At 49.8% G+C, this 21,232-nt stretch overlaps 1 protein-coding gene across 9 annotated transcripts in view; it reads left to right on the top strand.

Annotated features, from left to right (window-relative positions):
* Window positions 1-21,232, top strand: part of ZFAT (zinc finger and AT-hook domain containing) — a 286,335-nt gene that overhangs the window by 111,427 nt on the left and 153,676 nt on the right. For all 9 annotated transcript variants that reach the window (XM_023248127.2, XM_045050258.1, XM_019823176.3 and 6 more), the window contains one exon: window positions 16,225-16,401. In XM_023248127.2, the coding sequence (XP_023103895.2) occupies window positions 16,242-16,401 (160 nt within the window). In that variant the 5' untranslated portion in view covers window positions 16,225-16,241. The remainder of the gene's footprint in view (window positions 1-16,224; window positions 16,402-21,232) is intronic.

Here is a 21,232-nt window from a genome sequence, read left to right as displayed (position 1 = left end):
CAGAGAGAATACTGGATCCATGGCTAGTGCAAACTTCGGTCTGCTGTAAGTGGAAAATACACACCGGGTTACGACGGTGTGGTGCAAAAAGAAAAAACGAAAGAATGTGAAATTTCTCATTGCTCTTTTAAAAATGGATTGTAAATAAAATGGTAGCATTTTGGGTATACTGTATTACAGAAGACACGTGAGAATTGATTTCACTTGTTTCTTTTTGTTTCACCGTGGCTGCTGGAGAATTTGAGATCCTGCCAGTGGCCCTGTTTCTGCAGGACAGTGTGGGCTTGGTTGGGCGTCTTGAGCCCTGGCGGCTGAGTGGCGGTCCATCCCAGAGCTCCTTGGGCGGGAAATGTGCCCGACACGTTGTAGGCACAGAGTGTGCACTGAGCCACGTCTGCCTGCCCAAGAGGTCATGCTTGTACAAGCCTGCTTGTCCCCCGCGATCGTCCGGCTTGAGCCCTGGAAGAGCCGCTCTGTGCCTCTCTCCCTCCCGGCCCCTCGTACCCCGCTTTGTGCAGGCAGGTGCGCATCACGTGTGTGTTCAATCGAAACCGTGCCCAGTCAGGAGAAGGGGTGGGCGAGCACCAGCTTTTCTAAGGGCTTTGTTTTTGCCCGGTTTGCTCGTCATGGGGTGTGTGACTAGACTGCGGAACTGGGGACCGGGCTGGTGGCATCTCCACCGTGGTGTGCCAGGTGGCACCCTTGGAGCGATGTCCGAAGGAACTGAGTCAGTGTTTAAAATAACCAGGGCGGGGGTGCCTGGGGGGCTCAGTCGGTTAAGCGTCCGACTTCAGCTCAGGTCATGATCTCGCGGTCCGTGGGTTCGAGCCCCGCGTTGGGCTCTGTGCTGTCAGTTCAGAGCCTGGAGCCTTCTTCGGATTCTGTGTCTCCCTCTGTCTTTCTGCCCCTCCCCCACTTACACTCTGTCTCTCAAAATGTCAATAAATGTTAAAAAAAAAAAATTAAAATAACCGGGGGGGCAGAGTGAGGAGACAAGGGCTGGCCATGTCCAGTTAATAAACAGCCCCTGGGGGGGCTCCATCATTGAGCATCTGGCTTTCAATTTCGGCCCAGGTCATGATCTCACACTTTGTGGGTGTGAGCCCCACGTCAGGCTCTGCACTGACAGTGTGGATCCTGCTTGGGATTTTCTCTATGTGCCTCATCTGCTTGTATGCCTGTGCACATGTTTCTCTCTCTCTCTCTCTCTCTCTCTCTCTCTCTCTCTCTGTCTCTCAAAATAAATAAAAAAACCCAAACAAACAGGTCCGGTCATGATACACTGGCTACAGTGACCTGGCATCACCCCATCCCTGGGGCCCTGGCTCTTCCCCTTGGACTTGGGGTGCGGCAGGAAGACACTGTGGGAAGTGTGGGGAGAATTTGAACCCCTGTTGGAGAGGGAGGAGTCTGGGGGCCTCCGAGTAAGTGGTCCCTCTACAGCTGGGTCTGCGATCTTCTTGTGGGAACCGAAGCCCCAGCTGGGCTCCTGCCGCCCAGGGCCCCCTGTTGCTCCCCCAAGTGCCAGCCTGTCTCACACTCTGGCTCCGCTTCCTTCCCCTGTTTCCCCACCTTCCTTCTCCCCTTCCTTCTGGTGCTTTCTCTTCTCAGAGCTTGGCTTTCTACTCGCTGTCCTCATTCATGCTGTGACGTTTATATCCATTCCTCAGAACACTTCTGAATGGCCTGTCTTTCCTTTCCCTACGGGAAGCGTGTGTGTGTGTGTGTGTGCATCTGTGGTACATATATATGTGTGTAATGTGTGTATGTGCACGTATTATGCGTGCACATGCATTTGTGCATGTATCTTATGTGTGTATATGTGTGCACATTGCACACACATGTTACCCATACGTGCATTTGTGCCTGTATGTTATGTGTGTATGCACATGCATGTTATGCACACCTGTGCATTTGTGCATGCATGTGCGTATATGCACATGTGTGTTACGCATACGTGTGCGCTTGTGCACATATGTTATGTGTATATGCACGCACATTTGTGCCTGCGTGTTATGTGTGTATGTGCACATATATTATGCACACGTGTCCGTTCATGCATGTGTGTATGCATGTGTGCATGTTAAGCACACATGCATATTTGTGCATGTATGTGTGCATGTGCACACACATTATGCACTCGTGTGCATTTGTGCGTGCATGTGTGTGTGTATGTAGGACCCCCACACTGGCTTCTCTTTACCAGATACCGCCAGTGGTAGGTGGATAGCAGAGCAAGCAACAACAGGGTCGGTAGATTCAGCCAACCAGCCAGACTTCCCTGGACTTAAGAGATGCCTGTTCTGTTCTGCATTTGCACCGTGTTTAGCTGTCGACAAAACCCTTTTCCCACTGTTTAGCCCATGATCACATCCCCCACCCCCATATTGTCCTTACGAGGTCATCAGGCAGCTTCGATTGTCTCCTTTTCTCCCTGAGTGCCTGCAGGTTTTAGAAGTGAAGGGGACTCTACCCACTCTGAAGCTGCACTGAGATGTGGGGTTTGAATCCAGAGTTTCAGACCTGAGGCCCAGTGCTGAAAGCTGGCCTAAGGCAGCCCTTTCCCTTCACAAGTTAGATACAAGGCTCCTCAGACACACAAAGGAACCAAAATAAACTAACACAACAAAAAACCAAACACCTGAAAGTCAGAGGCCTGGTAGGCGGTGGCCGTGGGCATCACTGTGCTCAAATGTACTGTAACACGCTGTGAGATTTTGCACATTTTGTTTTTCACGTGGAAACGATCCCAGAGACACGGTCACCTTCGGGGCGTGGCCTGAGAGTTCCCCAGCCGCCTTGGTCATTTGCGGTGGACTCCCCACCTCCCCAGAGCTTCCCACCCGTCCGCTGGGGTGGGGATAGCGCTGCGGCCTGTAGGTGGGGAACTGGGTGATGGGGGGCGGTTCCTGTTCACATACATTATTCGTGATGCCGTCCTGAGGAAGGGGCCCAGCTCTTCACATAGGATTATGTTCAATGCACGTATACTCTATTGCCCAAGGCTCTCCCTCGGAGAGTGCTTAAAAATAGCTTAAAAAAAATTCTGCCAAGTTTCAACATGGAAGAAATGTGGACGCATAAAATTACAGAGCAACTGTTGGCCCAGCGTTAATTATAGCTGATCCGGAGCATTTCTCATTTTATTTTGTTAATCCACTTTCAGCAAAGGAACACCCATGGGATTTCTCCCTTGCATTGAATAAAAATGTTAACTTTGTGAGTCACAGAAGCTGGTGTGTTCATCAGCATTTTATGAGACGAGTGACGATAATGCCACAAATTAGCGCCTGCGTGGCTGGGAGCTTCAGGCGTCCGACCCTCAGGGCTGGGAGGGCACCTTGGAGATCATCTGTGGGTGTGGTGGGCCTGCCTAGTGGAGGCAGTCGCTGGGCGGGGCTGTCTCCTCCCTGGCTCTGGCCCCCGTGGCTGGTGACTGTGGCCCCGGTGGCTGGTGACTCTGGCTGGCTCTCTGCACATTAGCCTTCGGAGGAGGCTTGAAGACCAGGTTTCACTTTAAAACATTTGAAGGCCACTTCTGTTTCGAGCCTGTAGAGATTCAGAGACTTACATAGAACCTGTCATATTGGAGGTGGGAGCCAGTTAGGGGCTGGGGGACGCAGGCCCTGACTAGCCTGCTGCCCTTTCTGCTGCCCTTGGAGGTATCGGTCTGGGCTGTGCTGGTCACCGAGGTATCGGTCACCGAGCTGGGCACGTTGCCTTCATGGTGGAGGCATGTGGAGGTGGTCCCTCCACAGCAGACTAGGAGACAGAAGCCCAACTGGCCCAGGTACACACAGGGGCCAGGGTCACGTGGCTGCTTGGGCAGAGGTGGGTTCACGTCTAGGTCTGGGCTTCATGGCTGCCCTTCTCTCTCACTTCATGTGTCATTTTATTTTTTATTTTATTTTATTTTATTTTATTGTCTTGTTAATTAAAGACTTTTTTTCAATGTTTATTTTTTTAATTGTTTTAATCTTTATTCACTTTTTGAGAGACGGAGCATGCACGGGGGAGGGGCAGAGGGAGAGGGGGGACACAGAAGCCGAAGCAGGCTCGGGGCTCTGAGCTGTCAGCACAGAGCCCAATACGGGGCTCGAACCCACGAACTGTGAGATTGTGACATGAGCCGAGGTCAAATATTCAACCAACTGAGCCACTCAGATGCCCCTTAAATGTTTATTTTTGAGAGACACAGAGAGAGAGAGGTGCGGGGGGGGGCACCCAGAATCTGAAGCAGGCTCCAGGCTCTGAGCTGTCAGTGCAGAGCCGGACATGGGGCTTGAATCCATGAACCGTGAGTTCATGACCTGAGCCGAAGTCGGATGCTTAACCAACTGAGCCACCCATGCGTCCCTCGTGTGATTTTAAATAAGAGATTCACTTGTGAATCAGAGTCTACGTTTTACCTTACGTCTTTACCTTTAAAATGTGCTGTGTAAATTTTTTAAGTTGATGTATAGCACCCTGTAGAAAGGTATGACAAACAGCTCCAGGAAATGTTCACAGACTGAATTCGCCGTGTGCCCAAACAGAACCCCGCCATACCCCAGAAGCCTCGACCCCAGGACCTCGAGTAAGGGTGACCCCAGCCTGACTCAGAGAGTGCGAGGAATCATGTTGCTTTTCTACTTCGTGTGACCGGAGGCTCGCCTGTCCTCGGAGTCCGGCTTCTCCGGCTCAGCATCAGTGCTGCACAGAAACGTGGCTGTAAATGGGAAGGCACCGTTAAGACATGAGAATAACTTTTGTGCAGATTCAGAATTGGGTGGGCAGTGGCTGATGGTGATGAGGACAGAGAATCCGTGGCTGGCTGCAGTTGGGTCTGATTCACCTGCTGGGCTACCAGGATGGACCCAGCCCCCACTGGACAATCAGCAGTGTCACATGGGGACTCACTTAGGGTGGGCACTCGGCCTGGGGTTAGGGTGGGGGTGAGCTCTGCTTCTGCTGTGTGCTCACCTGCTGCCTGCCTTGTGGTCACCTCCCTGGGCCCAGTTTGTGCATCCAAAGTGGGGACAGCAGCCCCTCCCTCCCTGGATTGACGTGCAGGTTAAGTGGGTGACGGGCAAACCACGGCGCCTGGCAGAATTAGGGATCAGTGAATGCTAGCCACGTTTTCATTATGGCCAACTTCTTCCGTCCCGTGAACGGAGGCTGTAGTGCCCTGATCGGCCACCAGAGGGTGCTGCTAGCACGTGTATGGCGGCCACTCGTTTCCTGCCTGTTGGTAACAACCCATGTTTTTGTTTTCTGTTTTGTGATTTGCTAACAAAGCTGTTTGTCCTGTATGTGGTGGCCCTCTGTTTCCTAGTTCTAGACCTCTTGCCAAGCCGTGCAGTGGACACGCTTACTAAGTGTGTGGTCTGGGTGGGCAAGCACCCACGTCTGGAGAGAATTGCTGTAGTAAATTATGACAGCCACGCAGAGGGCGAAGTCCCCCCTTTTGGTGTAGCTCCTCTTCTTAGTTGTAATTAGCTGTTGGAAGTGTCTCTCTAACCTTGATGCGGGCTGTGGGTGGGGGACCGGGGCTTGGGCTCCTCGCAGTGACCTGCTGTCGTGTTACAGGACATAACCGTGCTGTCCCGGCATGTGTTGGCCACCAGGCGAGTGGCCCGTTGGAAGGTGTGGGTCAAGTTTTGACCTTGTGATTTATCGGGCTGGTTTCCTTGGCAGCTCGCTAACTTCTCTGAGCCCTTGCTTTCTCCTCCATAAATTGGGATGATGATGGGGAGGAGGATGATGAGGGTGATGACGATTGGGGTGGGAGCATCGACTTCGCTCCCTCACGGGTGGGTGGGGAGGATCAAGGGCCCACAGACATGAAGCTCTGTGTGAGCGAAGGAGGCAGTATAATATTATTCTGTGGCTGGGTTGGGCAGGGAAGGTTGAGGGTGCTGCTTTGGGCCACGAAGTCTTCGTGTCTCCCCTTCCCATGGCTGACGTGGGGACTTTCCTCGAACCCCCAGCTTTGGGAGCTCCGGTGCCTTTTTCTGCCTGGCCTCCCCTGATCCCGGGCCCTCTGCGCACCTGGCCCACCCAAGTGTAGTTCTGGAATGTGGCACTTCAAGGCTGGGCTGTCCACACCCACCAGGCATCGTGTTGTGCTGGGTATAACTCTTGTGGAGAGAATGCCTTTTTCTTACTGATTCCGAATCGGAATCTGTCTTGCTCTGCTGGTTAAACCAATTTCCTCTTTTTTTTTTTGTTTTCCTTCTTTCTTCTTTTTTGTTATCTGAATACTGTGCGCTTTTCTTTGTCATCCTAACGTTTCATTTGGAGAGAATGGCAGAGAGGCATAAGGCATAACGTCTCGTCTACCCTTGCCTGGCCAGCCACGTGTCTAGTCACCTCAGAGAGAAATATCGACAAATCATCAGCCGTGGGAAACGTTTTGTCCCGTGTCCAGAGCCTGTGTCTCCAGCTCAGTGTCCGCAGTTGTGGCCTCGCTGCTGCTTCCAGCCAGTGTTTGGTCCAAACTGCCTGGGGTCAATGTCTACCTCCCCCCAAGAGGGAGGCCTTATTTTGTCCCTTACTGTCCCTTTATTTCTAATACCCATCTAAGCGGGCTTTTAAAATTTCGTTTCTTTCTCGGATGCTCACCCGTGTGATCACGACTGTGGAGATCTCTGAAACGAAGGGTAGCTGGCCTTCGAATCTGCCTGCCCAGAGCCAGGAAGTGTTCCTGGGTATTGGGGGCTGGCTGGTTAGGAAGAGAGTCTGCAGCCCGCACTCTGCCTCCGTCTGTCCGTCTCTGTTTCCTCGGACAGGGCTCCCCGGCTTTCCCCGGGTCACCCGCATGGAAAACCTCTTCTCAGAGGTTGCATTTGGAAGCCCTCCAGACAGGCCTAACCCACGGACTTGATCTGTTTGGCCTGCACAGGTTGGGTTTTGTTTTGCTTTTTCAGGAAAATCTCATCCAGTTGCCAGTGTTTAAAACCCCAGAAATTCCAAATACAGATTCAGCTTTTTGGCCCCCTTCGAGCTGGGAGGCGGCCCCCTTCTGATGGGGCAGCCGTCCGTGTGCCTCGCTGCTCCTGCCTCCCTCGGGACGGGCCTCCTGCCGTGGAGGCCGGTGGCCTCGCCACTCCTGGGCAGGCTTCCCTGGTGGGTTTTCCGAGGACCAGGACTTGCCGTCCGCCTCCAAAGGCACCCTCACGTGCCTCCCTACCTTGGATTTGTTCTCCCCCTCTCTACTCTGAAGGCTTTTCAAGGGTTGTGCTCTGCCCCTGTTGGCTGGCTTCTAGTCCTCGTTTGTGGCAGCTCCCTTCTCCTGCCTCACGCCGTCCTGCCATCTCCTGGGCCAGCTCTGCCTCCCCTCCCGCGAAGTCTTCCTCCACATGCTTTCCTGTGGCGTGTGGTTAGTATGTTCCTGTGTAGACACATGCCCACATGCATGCATGTACAAGATGTGTTCCTTCCTAATTTGTCCGTTTCTTTTGCGCTGACCGAGTGGCTTTGGGACCACGTAGGCCTGAATTTGACCCTCTTGTACAAGTGATAGCATTCTTATCTGTCACAGGGGATAGTGATGTCTTCACGTAGCAGGACCGCCTTGTACAGCTGTGTCGACTGCACACTGCACCAGGGCAACACATCTAAGGGGACTCATTCACCTCATATATTTGTGTATTCCTTATGGCAGCTTTCTGCAAATGGTAGGAAAGTGTCACGTTTCAAGAAAATCGGTATATTGTGACCAGTTTCTGACAGGGGGAGCTAGCGTCTTGAGGAAGGGGTACATTTCCCCCCTTTCTCCTGGAGGCGTCTGTTAGCGACAGCCCTGCTTGTCAGGATCACATGCGACGGAGTGTGAAAGTGCTGGCATTCAGAAAATGTTTGCCTTGTCCTCTTTCTGGAAAACAGGGTTTCAAACACTGTCACGGAAGTAAGCCCGGAAGTGGACCCCCCGACCCCAGGGTGTGTTGGGGGTGCTGGGACAAGAGCGAGGCTCGAGTCAGGATCTCCTGGGCTCACGGCCGCCCTCCCTCCCGGCACTGAGACCGAGCTGCGCTTCCGTGGGAATCTGGAAGTGTTACCGAGTCCCGTTGACTCAAAGACTCGCGTTGTAGCATCGCTAAAATCAGGAGCTGTCTTACAGCCTGTGTGATAAGAAACCAGTGTGTCTTAGTTTATTTGGCAGCGTTTTCATCTTTTTTAGTGGAATGTAAAGTATCAGTGCCTCTTAAAATGGGTGTTGTCTTCTATTTGAGGAAATACAATAATAGAACCCACTTCTTAGGATGGCTGTAAGATTAAGTGTAGCGTGAGCCTTGCGTGGTGCGGCTGGTGGCGAGGGTTTAATTGATTTTAGCTCCCTGGTCTTTTCCTTTTTCCTCATCGAATCGCCTGTGTGTTTGGTTACCGCAAGTTCCCGGTCATCGTGGTGACGATGATGATGTATGTATGTGGCGCATCCACAGCTGGTGGAAGGTTCTGTAAAATAAACTAAATGGGAGAGAATGTCGTGTCCTGACCCAAGCCTCTTTTCCTGAAGATAAAAGGAAGAGGTATTTTTGATTGTACGAAGCTGCGCAAAGAGCCTTTTTCATCACATTGGCTGTGACAGCAATCTGGCTTTATGTTGTTAAAATATTTCCACTCTTATTGGAAAGCTGCCAGCTCTTACGAATTTAATAACTTAAGGGAGAGCGAAAAACAAGAAAACAAAAATATTTAACTCTGAAAGAATTTGCCAGCCCTACTGTTTTCATAAGATAGATAATTTAATAGGATCTGAGCTTTGGCTGTTGAACTCTCTTTGAAGTTCATCAATCTGAGTAGAAGATAGTTACAAAGCAGAGGGTGATTTATACTAACCCAGAAGAGGAAAGAGATTTTTTTTTTAAACTAAAGCTTTTAAATAGAGTAATCTAATAGTCTGGTAATGTAGCATTTTGTCTTCTTGTGAGCATTGATAAATGTTTAAGCATGTTTAGAATCATCAGTTCATCTCACATTTATTGAGTGCCTACTGTGTCCCCAGCGGCATCGTTGCTGAGGGTAAGATGGACGGCATTGGGCTGGGTGGGGCTCTGGCTACAGGGAATGGGGGCTCCGGGGGCGGAAGGTGCTTGACATAGACGTGGGATGCCAGCCCTTCAGAGCCCGTATCACTCCGCTATCCCACAGAGGTGGGCACAGGGACCTGGACTGACCCCTTTCTGCCCAGCCACCTCACCCTACCCTCCTGAGCCCTAGATTTCTCATAGGGTGTTTGCGATTGGATGGGGTTGTGGATACGTCAGGCAGGATACACGCCGCTTCTCAAGTTCAGTGTCCTTTCCCGAGGAGCCACACTGGTAGGCAGAGGTCTGTTTTGTCTGCCACGGTACTTTTTATTTTTTTATTTTTATTAAAAAAATTTTTTTAATGTTTATTTATTTTTGAGAGAGAAGGGAGAGAGAGACAGAGAGCGAGCAGGGGAGGGGCAGAGAGAGGGAGGGAGGCACAGAATCCGAAGCAGGCTCCAGGCTCCGAGCTGTCAGCACAGAGCCTGATGCGGGGCTTGAACTCACGAGCCGTGAGATCGTGACCTGAGCCCAAGTCGGACGCTCAACCGACTGACCCACCCAGGCGCCCCACTTTTTATTTGTTTAACTTTGTATTTTGAAATACCTTCTGGGAGGTTTCAAAGATAGTACTGAGAAGTCTCGTATACCCTTTACCTGATTTACTCCATTTGTTTTTTGATAAAATATACATAGCGTGAAATTTATCATTTTGACCATTTTTAGCAATACAGCTTAGCGGCTTTAAGGACACCGACAGTGCTGTGCAGCCATCGCCACTGTGCAGCTCCAGAGCTTTCCATCAGCTCAACCCCACCCGAGCCACGTCTTAGGTAACTCTTGTGCAATATCAGAGCAAGGAGTTGGTGTGGTACGATGTGCGTGCATAGTTCTGGTCCCTTCGTATCACGTGTGTGGGTTCGTGTAGCCACCCCCTCAGTCCACAGGCAGAGGTCGTGTTGCCATTTTGCCGGCGTGCGTGAGAAGAGATGTTACCGCCCTTATACCCTCTTTACCCTCTGCTTGTCATTGTCGCAAATGTTTCTTCTGCATATATTGAGAACCACATCAGACAGACTTCGGCTTTTTGCTTCAACTGTCAAAAATACTTCAGGAAACTAAAAGAGAAAGGAAAATCTGATGCATTTGCCCGTATTTTTACACTTTGCTTTGTACTTTTTTCCCTTTTGATGTCCCAGGACTCGTTGTTTTATCATTTTCTTTCTATTCAGGGAACTCCCTTTAGCCATTCTTAGAGGTTAAGCCTGCTGGACAGCGTTTTCAGTTTTCCTTCCTCTGGGAATGTCTCGGTTTCCCCTTTATTTCTGAAGGACGGTTTTGCTGGGTGTAGAATCGAGGTGATCACTTGCTTCCTTGCTGCACTCCAACAAGTGCCACTTCCTTCTGGCCCGCGTTGTGTGTGTTGGGAAATCTGCTGTCACTCAGATAGTTTCCCACATGGGAAGCTGTTCTCTGGGGTCCCCCCCCGGTCTCCAGTTTTCAGAAGTTTTGATTATCATGTGCCTTGGCGTAGATTTCTTTGGGTTTATCCTGTTTGGGATTTGCTGGCCTTCTTCAACGTGTGGGTTTATGTCTTTTGTCAGAGTTGGGAAATTTTCGGCCATTATTTCCCCGAATCCTTTCCCAGCCCCACTGTCTTTCTCCTCGTTTGGGACCCTGGTGCCACACAGGTTAGATCTTCAGTTATAGTCCCACACGTCCCTGAGGCCCCGTTCAGGGTTTTCAGTCTGTTTTCCCTGTTAAATCAGATGGTGTGCTTTTCCTTGTTCCGTCTTTGAGGTCCTTGATTTCTTTCTTCTGTCTTTTCCACTCTGTGTTGATGCTTGAACAATTATGAGGAATGACTTTTTCTTGAACTCTGAGCATTTTAGGTGTTAATGAGAGTCTGGATCCTCTCCGAATCTTCTGTTTTAGCAGGCCCCCTGACACTGCTCTGGTGCAGACTTGGGGTATTGCTTCGTCACTGCCAGTGAGGGTAGGTAGAACTCCAGGCTCCCTCCTCGGCCTCCGTTGATGCCTGCGGGAAGATGTGCCCCAGTACTGCTGGGCAGGATGGGGGTTCAGGCTCCCCACGGGGCCTCCTCTGACCCCAGCCCAGCAGGGAGTGGGAGGGGTGCTTCCTTAATTGCCTGGTCCGGGTGGAAGTCTTGACTTCCTGCTCGGCCTTTGCCCACGGGGATGGGAGTGGGCAGCAGTGTGGTCTATGGGCTTTGGCTCTTGTAGGGTGGCTGTCGTCCTGAGCTCAGTGCTGGGAGAGGGACCGGGGTGGAGGGCAGGGTGGACGGAGGGTGGAGGGGCCAGGGCATTAGGGCCCCTGAGGGGAGGGAAAGGATAGGCGTGCATGATGTTTCTTTGTCTCTCTGTCTCCTGTGATGCACAGCAAACTGCTCAGTGATGCCGTTATCCTCAAGGGGAAGATAAGGGGGCTGTCTCTGTTCTATAGGGCTCTGTGTTATTTAGCTGTATTACGATGATGATGATGATGATGATGATGATGATGATAGCAATAATAATAACATAAATAAAATGAAATAAAATAAAATAGAATAAAATAGAATAAAATAAAATAAAATAAAATAAAATAAAATAAAATAAAATAAAAAAACTCTGTTGTAGGACCAGGAGACCTGGGATGCCTGAATGCTGTCCTGCTCTGGTCATCCCACCTTGAGTGTCCCAGAGGAGATGGACTTACAAAGGACAGCAGCAAAAGGGACAGCCTGCCCTTGATTGTGTGCTGGGGCCGGAGCAGCCTGTGAGCTGGCTGGAGCATGTGACTTCAGCTCAAGGCCGAACAGACTGTTCACTCAAGGGCCTGAGATTTGTGGGGAAGTCCCCTTGGGAGCAGGCCAGCTTTAGCTCACCCGTGTGTTGCCTGTGGCCAGAGTAAGAGGTGGGACCTGTTAGCTCCCAGTGACCCTTCCCGGCATCCCAGGGGCCTAACCAACCTCCCAGGACCTACAAGCCCATTCTACTTCATGACCTTCTTCAAGGAGTGGGGTCAGAGGCTTGCTCATCCAAGGTCCCCAGACAGGGTGGTGGTAAGGAGTCAGAGGTCACAGACAGGATGTGGCTCTTCCTGGCTTGGAGTGTTTGCACATCAGAGTTTAGAAATGGGGACTTGCTTATGCAATTATTTTGAGATTTTCCTTCTTAATAGTATAGAGTAGTTGGCCAAAACTGGCAAACACTTCATAGAAATTGAACACTCAAACCCCAAACTTCTGTGATTTTCTTTGTGTTGAACATGTGATTTTCTCTCTGAATCCTTTTGTTGAGGAGGAGTGCACAGTAATTGGACCTAAAAATGCATCCAAATTATAGCATCTTCATCAGAATGAGCTGACAACATAATTATGATTGTTTTTCAGGGTATAAGATACATTTTTTCATATTCGTCCACTATAAAAAATGAAAATAGCTCCCCTGTTGTTATTTTGGTGGGATAGCAGTTCTCCATGTTTGGGGGGAGGCAGTCTGATGTGCCACTCTCTTCCCACGTGTTGGCATTTTGCTTTGTGAGCATCTTTACGGAGGGCACGGTTTCCCTCCTTCTCGGAGGCCTGCGGGGCGTTCAAGAGGGAGCACGGTGTGTTCTCTCTGGGCTTCTGGAAGCAGCCACTCTTAAATCCGGGGTTGAATCGGGGCACCTGACAGGCTCAGTCTGTAGAGCGTGCGACTTGTAGTCTCAGGGTTGTGACTTTGAGCTCCACGTTGGGTGTAGAGATTACTTAAAAAGAAAATCTAAAAAAAAAACCTCAAGGTTGCACGGTCGGTGGCAAAATAGAGCCCGCCCGCTGGTGCAGCTCGGGGCAGTCGCGTGGGCCTGTGGGCTGTTCCACGGCTGTGTTCCTTAGCGGTGCCGGCCTTGGCAGGGCCACGTGGCTTCCGGGAGACCCCGGGCCCAGGTCAGGTAAGGCTGCATTCCACCTTGACTCTGCGCTTCCCTGGCTGGGTGGCCGAGGGGAGGGCAGCCTCTCTGAACCTCCTGGGTCACGTGTCCTTACCTCTGCCCACACCCTTGGGATCTCCAGGTCTAGCCTCCACCCGCCTTGTGGAGCGGATGTGCAGCAGGCTCTGGGGAAGCACGTGCTCCTTGACAGCAGGCAGCCGAGGTCAGGTGCCAGCCTTACAGTGCGGCGGGCTCGCCCGACCGCTAAGCGATGGTGGTGGCTGACTTGCAGCAGCCGCCAGCACTTGGCCAGACATAGATGCAAAGGTAGTCTTATTTGTTTGGTCTCTAGACAGTGCCTGGTATGCCTGTGAGCGGAGACCCCTCCCCATAACTCTGTGGTCCCCGAAAGTTCTGCTGCGTGAAATGTCACAGAATTCCCTTTCTCCTGAAAGCGTCACAGAAACCAGTAATACGTACAGGTCTGTTGGGAAGTAGTTTCGTAAAAACCGTAAGTGCACCTGTTCCCTGACGTGTCCGCCTCCCCTGGGCAGTTGGGGCCTGCTCCTTGGGGGGCTCCCGCCAGAGTCCTCTCTGCCCCGGGGCCTGCAGGGGGCGCACCTGTGCCTGCTGCTCAGGACGTACTACAGTGAACAAGGAAGAACTTGATCAGTGGTTTGGGTATTATGCTCTTTGGAATGACTTTCATTTCAGACGCTGTTGGTTACAACGGTGAGGATTTTAGCCTGACTTGAAGGAACTCCTCTCACGGGGTGTAGCCGAACCAGCTCACGTCAGAAGCGGGTCGCAGAGAGTCTTTTTGGTGTCTCCTTCCTGCGGACCGTGACTTGGGCAGCCTGCTTGTCCTCTCTCAGCCTCGGTTTCCTCACCGGTGGGAGGGGGATTGCAAACCCTTTTCTGCCTGAGTCATGAGATCGCTGTTGGGTCAGCAGGAAGCGTGTTGAAAACAACGTGGCCTCGTAGAAAGACAAGAAGTGTTGCTATAATCTCTTCCTCTTTGAATGGGAAGCATTTTGGGTTCCTTAGGAATAAAGCATTTCTTGGAAAAAATAAAATATTGATTGACACTATTGACGAGAGTGCCATTGAAGAAGCAGTGTTCTGCTTTGTTACATTTCTGTTTCTGGTGTTGTTTGGTCGGGGACAGTTCTCTTAGGCCGCCACCCCTCCTGCTCGTTCGTGGAGAAGCCCTTCCTTTGGATCCAGAGGGGGTTACTTGTGCAGCTCCGGTGCCTGGCGGGGTTCCGTCCTCACTGTGGCAGTGGCCAGCAGGCTCAATGCCTTTCTTTCCTGTCTCCTCCTTCTGGGAGGGGAATCTTGCTGTGAGGAGAAGGAGGAGGAAAATAGGGGTGGGGGAGGGCAAGGGGGTGGAGAGCAAGAGAGAGTCTGGGGTTAAGATGGGAGAAGTAAGCATATGGCAAGTGGCAGAGAGGAAGGATTGGTGTTCTGGAGAAAGAAGTTACTGGAACTCGGTCATTGGGCAGGAGGGGCCGTTGCCTTGCCCCTCTGTCCAGTGATCTTCCAGGGTGGGCTGTGGCACCCTCTTACCAGGTGCAGGCACCTGTAAGGATGCACTGTCTTTGGAGAATTTTAAAGCAGTGACAACATTTTTTAAAAAGTTTAATTATTCTGAGAGAGAGTGCAAGCAGGGAAGGGGCAGAGAGAGAGAGAGAGAGAGAGAGACAGACAGACAGACAGACAGAATCTGAAGCAGGGTCCAGGCTCTGAGCTGTCAGCACAGAGCCCGACATGGGGCTTGAACTCATGAACTTTGAGATCATGACCTGAGCCGAAGTTGGATGCTTAACCGACCCAGCCACCCAGGCGCCCCACACGTCATAGCATTTAAGCGTTGGTCTCCTTTTTTGTTTTGCTATCTCCCTGATCCACCAATTCTAAACAGTGTCAGTGGCAAAGATATTGCCTGCACTGGGGTAGCCCACTCCCATGGGTCCCCTCCCCCCCATCTGTGCCACTGCTGGTGCCAGCCTTCATACCAGCAGGAGTCAGGCCGGGTGGGTGGGTGGGTGGGTGAAGGTGCAGGTGGGCGGGCAGGTGTGGCGGAGGAAGCCCTTGGAGGCCGTCTTCTGGTGGCTGCACGTGAAATAGGAACCAAGGTCAGCGGCCGCGCGCGAGGATGGGCGGTGGGAATGGAGGGGTCTGAGACATTTGTTCACCATCCACGGAGAGCAGGTGGCCTAGAGATCGCCTAGGATCGCTGTAGATCCGTCCAGCCTCCACGGAGAGCACGTGGCCTGGAGCGTGTGTGACTGCCAGGCGGCACGGAGAGGCCCCGTGGGGCTAGTGATGGTGAGGGCCCAGCCGCGTGGGTGACGTGGGCGCGGGCACGTGGTCGGTGGAGTGCTGTGGTTTCCTGAGTGCCTGCTGTGTTCCCACCGCTGAGTGGGCACGTGAGCTGCGTGTCCTGTTTCGTACCAGCGACCGAGGGGTTCTCACTACTCCGCGGAGACCGCCCAGCTTTACAGCACTCACGGGTAGGGCTGGGAATGTAATCTGGGTCCCTGCGGCTTCAAAGCCATGGTCCTTTCCATCGTTCCAGTTCTTCTTGTCGTTAAAAAAAAATTCCAGCTCCTAATTATTGTTTGACCCTAAATTTAATATTCCTATATGTACCTACGGTTATCTTATCCGACTAAAAATGAGCGTTTTCCCATTGTGTCTTCCTGCCTAGTATAATGGGATGAACTCTAATAGACTATTAGTAAATATTCGTGAATGGTGGTACTGCTTTCAAATAGGAGTTAAGTAGCTTAAAAAAATCAACAGATTCCCATTCTTCTGGCTTCCAGTCCCTGTGCCGGCCAGTGCAAGGTGTCTCGGCCCTTGAGAAATGCTATTTTGATCAATTTTTTCCTGGTACCTAACTGGAGAGAGCCTCGCTGGAGCACTTCATTGCTGTCAGTGCGGTGCGTTCATTTGAAGGCTGGGTTTCGTTCTTTCGTGTTGCCATGTCGATGCCGGAATCTGGGCTGTCTGGTAGGCTTTGGTAACGGGGGAGTCCGTATCAGATGCTATCTGGAAGGGCAGTGGTTTTGAATTTCGGAAGAAAGAGTTTTCTGGCCATCGGGGCCCCCTGAAGTTAGAAGTGAGCTGCCTGGTGTGGAGGTATCCACGAGAGGGACGCAGTCAGGTGGAGGCTGGCCATCGCTCAAAAGGGCAGCCTTCAATACTTTCCTTTGGCGACTGGAAGTAATCATTGTTTTTGTTCAGATGAAATAACGCAGTTTGCTTTGTCTCCCCCCCCCCCACCCCCAACAGAGAACACGGCCATCTTCATGTGCAAATGCTGTAACCTTTTCTCGCCAAATCAGTCGGAGCTCCTCTCCCACGTCTCTGAGAAGCACGCAGGAGAAGGGGTTAGTGCGGACGAGATCATCATTCCCCTCAGGCCTCTGAGCACTCCTGAACCCACCAACCCACACAAAAGCGGAGATGGTAAGGGGCCCAGGGTGCCGGGTGAGGGGCCACGGCCACGGATGTGCCTGCTGGTGACGATGGCTGTGATTTGCCTGCCAGCCCTTCGAGGCTGGGTTTCTGTTTGCTGGGCATAGAAACCCGGAAGGTTCCCGTCTCCCAACAGTTAACAATTGTCCAGTTGTAGGTCCGTTCAAAATAAGGTTGTGGTTTTGAATTCACTGTACCTGGCCTCTGCAGGTGCTTCTCTGGCTTTGGAAGGAAGAATGAACGAAGGAACGAATGAATGATTGAGTGAATGAAAGGCGGGGATAGTGTCCAACAGTGTAAAAAAAACAAACGAACCGTGAGCTTGTTGTCGGACGAGTGGGGGTCCCAGCCAGCTCTAGGACCTACCAGTTGCATTACCTGAGGCAGATGATATGGCTTCTCTGAGCCTCACCGTGCTCCCCTGACAAATGAAGAGAACAGGCCTGTCACCGGGTGGGTGCTGAGGAGTGGATGACGCCTGGCACAGGAGACAATGAAGGGAAGCTGTGACAACATACGTGATGCATGTGTAAGAACATATAATCTGAGACCCCCGCGTTTCTGGACTGAGCGTGTAACCCTGGAACAAGGATCCAAATTGCAAAGCTTTGGTTCGCACGGACTCCATCAGGTTCACAGTCGGTGTGTGAAGTGAGATATGTCTTGTCTGCAGCGTCCAGACATCTCCCACTGAATGGCGTCAGATGGGGCAGGTGGATGGATTAGAGAAACCATCTAGGCCCCGTAATTAGGTCCCCACAGACAAAGACAATGTGTAGCCCAGTAAGAGTAGCTGCAAACGACAGTGGGAAAAAAAGCCCACAAAACTATTTTTATACGATGAGGGACAACGGCCAGTCGCCTGTGCAGAAGTGCACTCTGTGGCCATCAGCGTTCCATCACAGGATTCATTAGCCACACTGATAACCGACTGCTCTTTCCTGGGAATATTCAGGCTGGCATTTCTAAATAGACTGGCTTATTGATCATCTGCCTGGCGTCGTTAACAAGGAGAGAGTCCAGACAAAAAATGTTTTGGTTAATGAGTCCCTCTGGCCGTTCCCAGGGAGCTCAGAGGAATACACCTGACAGAGGAATAAGTTGTTGAGAAGTTAAGGGAAGTTCTGCTAGTCACTGTTAGTGGCGGAAGACGAAACCAAGAGAACCCAGCACCTGAAACTGGTGATGGCGAATGAGGAGGAGCAGGAGAATTTGTGTCCTCGTCACCGGCAGCCGGTAGTGCTGTGTTCACGGTGTTTCAGCTCCATCACTGGCCTCGTGAGCCCTTTCCACTTCGAGAAAGCAGGACCGAGGTGGGAAGTCACACATGATCACATCTCAGCCGATAGCGCACGTTTGATTCTCTTTGCTTTGGAGACGAGGAGGGGGAGGGAAGTCAATTTGTCATTAAGAATCTACCCAATAGCTTGATTAAAAACATGCAAAAGACCTGAATAGACATTTTCCCAAAGAAGGCCTACAGACGACCAGCAGGTGCATGGAAAGATGCTCAATGTCACCACCCATCCGGGAGGGGCAGGTTAAAACCACAGTGAGGTATCACCTCACGGCCCTCGGAATGGCTGCCCTCAGGAAGACAACAGGTGCTGGCAAGGATGGGGAGAAAAGGGAACCCTCGCGTCCTGTCGGTGGGAATGTAAATTGGTGCAGCCACTATGGAAAACGCTTTGGGGGTTCCTCACAAAAGTAAAGGTAGAATTAATATATGATCCAGCAATCTCACTTCTGGAAATACATCCAAAAGAAATGAAGGATCTTGAAGAGATATCCACACTCCCGTGTTCATTGCAGCATTATTCACAATGGACAGTCTCAGTGTCTGTCAACAGATGAATGGATACAGAAAATGACACACACACACACACACACACACACACACACACACACACAGAGGAATATTATCCAGCCATAAAAAAGGAGAAGATCCTGCCATTTGCAACATGGACGAATCTGGAAGACACTATCCTAAGTGAAATAAGCTAGACCCAGAAAGACAAATCCTGTATGATCGCACGTAGATGTGGAATCCAAAAGAGCTGAATTCATAGAATGAGAGAATAGAAAAGTGGCTCTCGGGCAGTGGGGGGATGGAGAGATGATAGTCTAGAGGGCACAAACTTTGAGATGAATAAGTCCCAGGGATCTAAAGTGCAGCAAACAACATTGTATTGTATACTTGAAGTTTGCAGACAGAGTAATCTTAAGTGTTCTCGTCAAAAGAAGAAAAATGGTTACTATCGTTGATTGTGGTGAGCATTTCACAGGGTATTATGGACATTAAGTCATCTTGTACACCTTGAAGAAAACATATTGTGTAATCTAAGTATATGCAATTTTTGGCTATCAATCATGCCTTAGTAAAGCTGGAAAAAAAAAAGAAAAAAGAATCTGCCTAATGCTAAGGCCTTCACAGTTCAGCCACGCCTCCCTCTGCCACCCAGCCTGGGAGTGAGTAAGGCTCATCCTTCCAGACCTCACTGGAGGATCCCTGATGACTTCCACATTCCCCACAGCTGCCTTCCTGTTGAGCAGTTAAGATGCCTTGGCTTGGGGAGCCCACGTGGCTCAGTCAGTTGAGCACCTGACTCTTGATTTCATCTCAGGTCATAGTCTCATGGGTCGTGGGTTCGAGCCCTGCATTGGGCTCTGCGCTGAGCATGGGGCCTGCTTGGGATTCTCTCTCTGCCTCTCTCTCTGCCATTCTCTCGCTCTCTCTCAAAAATAAAGAAAATAAACTTTAAGAAAGAAAAAGACGCTTTGGCTTTCCAAAGAGTGTAGCTTAACGGACAGATGGAACCAAAACTTTACTCAGGAACTGATTTAATCAGAACCCCTGTCTCTGGGGTTGAACATCTGTAGACTCAGAAGAATGGATAAACTCTTTTGTAAAATTCATATGGCAGAGAGAAGTCACGTGGATTAACATGTCGAGAACTTTGAGAAAGCTTGTTACAAACCCTTAATTCTATTTTTATTCAGCTTTGCTTATTAAGATTTTCTTTCCACTAAAATGAAATGTGAATGAGGTAAAAGAATCTGAATTTTTCATTTCATTTCTAAATAATGAATAAATGATCAGAGAACAGATCTTCTGGAACTCTGCGTGTCAGTGTTTTATAACACACACGTGTGCTGATTTCCACCACCCTTGCCCTCGTTACTGATATTAGTGAAAGAGATGACTGTTTGCTCGGGAGGCCATCCCGGGCCCCCCTCTTCCTAGGGATCCCTCTTCCTGTTCGTCTCCCTGACAGCCAGCCCACCAGGCCCGTGTTCCCCCTCTTACCTGCTCTGCAGTCGTGGTCCATCACTCTGTGGGGATGACCCTGTGGTTTTTTTTCCCCTTCATTCTCTGAATGTGGTGATTTGTATGGATGGATTTGCATACCCAGAGTCACTTCCTGGGATACACCCCGCTTGGTGACGCCGCATAGTCCTTTTTAATATGCTGCTGGAGTTGGTCTGCTACTATTTTGATGAAGACATTTATGTTTAGATGCAGAGATAACGGTAGGATCATTTCTCTGATGTCTTTGGTTTGAGAATCAAAATGGTTTGTGGCCTCACAGAATGAGCTGGGAAGTGTTCCCTCCTCTTTTGTTTTTTGTTTTGTTCATTGTTTTTTTTTTTGGAAGATTTTTGAAGTGTTAGTGTCCGTTCTTCTGAAATGTTTGATAGAATTCACCAGCGAAGCCCTTTAATTCTGGGCTTTTCGTTTTTGGTGGGAAGATTTTTGATTACTGACTCCGTTTTTTTGCTTGTGATAGGTGTACGAATATTTTCTGTTTCTTCTTGAATTCTTTTCGGTAGTTTGTGTCTTTCTAGGAAATTTTCCATTTCCTCAAAGTTATCTCATTTGTTGGCATATAATTAGTTGTTCATAGTATTCCTTTAGAATTATAAAAACCTTTTTTTGGTAAGATTAATACTAATTATCCATCTTTCATTCTTGATTTTAGCTATTTAAGTCTTCCCTCTCTTTTCTTGGTGAGTTTAGCTAAAAGTTTGTCAGGTTTTTTTTTTTTTTTTTTTATCTTTTGTTTTTCTGTCTCACCTCTTTACACTCTTAATTTTCATTTTATTTTTTGTTTTCCTGCTCGCTGTGCATTTGGTTTGCTTCTGTTTTCTCCGGTTTCTTGAGTTGGAAGAGTAGGCCACTGATTTGAGATCTTTCCGTATTTCACATAGGCCTTTACAGCTATAAACTGCCTTGCGAAGCCTGCTTGCACTGCGTCCCACGAATGCTCGCATGTTGTGTTTTCCTTTTGATCATCTCAGTGTATTTGCTAGTTTCCCTCCTGATATCGTCTTTGACCATGGGTTACGTAGGGGTGCCATTTAATTTCCATGTCTTTATGAGTTTTTCAAATTTCTTTCCGTCCTTTTTTAAATTAAATTTTAATTCACATACATTACTACGTTAGATGCAGTATGTAAGAAGATGGTTATTCTGTATTTTTATACATTAGGAAGTGATCACCATGATGGCTCTGGTTACTCTCCGTCACTGCCTGTGGCTGTATCGAAGTTATTACAATATTATTGATTATATTTTCTATGCCATACTTTTCATCCCCGTGACTTATTTACTTTGTCCCTGGAAGTCTGTGCGTCTTAATCCCCTTCATGTATTTAACCTGTCTCCCCAGCCGTCTCTCTCTGGCAACCACCAGTTTGTTCTCTGTAACAATGAGTCTTTCTGTTCTGTTTGTTCTTTTGTTTTTTAGAATCCGTATATAAGTGAAATCATATATATTTATCTTTTTCTTTCAGACTTATTTTACTTAGCATGATGCCCCCT

The sequence above is a fragment of the Felis catus genome, chromosome F2, assembly GCF_018350175.1.
Source record: "Felis catus isolate Fca126 chromosome F2, F.catus_Fca126_mat1.0, whole genome shotgun sequence".
Lineage (NCBI taxonomy): Eukaryota > Metazoa > Chordata > Mammalia > Carnivora > Felidae > Felis > Felis catus.
This window is presented reverse-complemented; position numbering and strand designations above follow the sequence as displayed.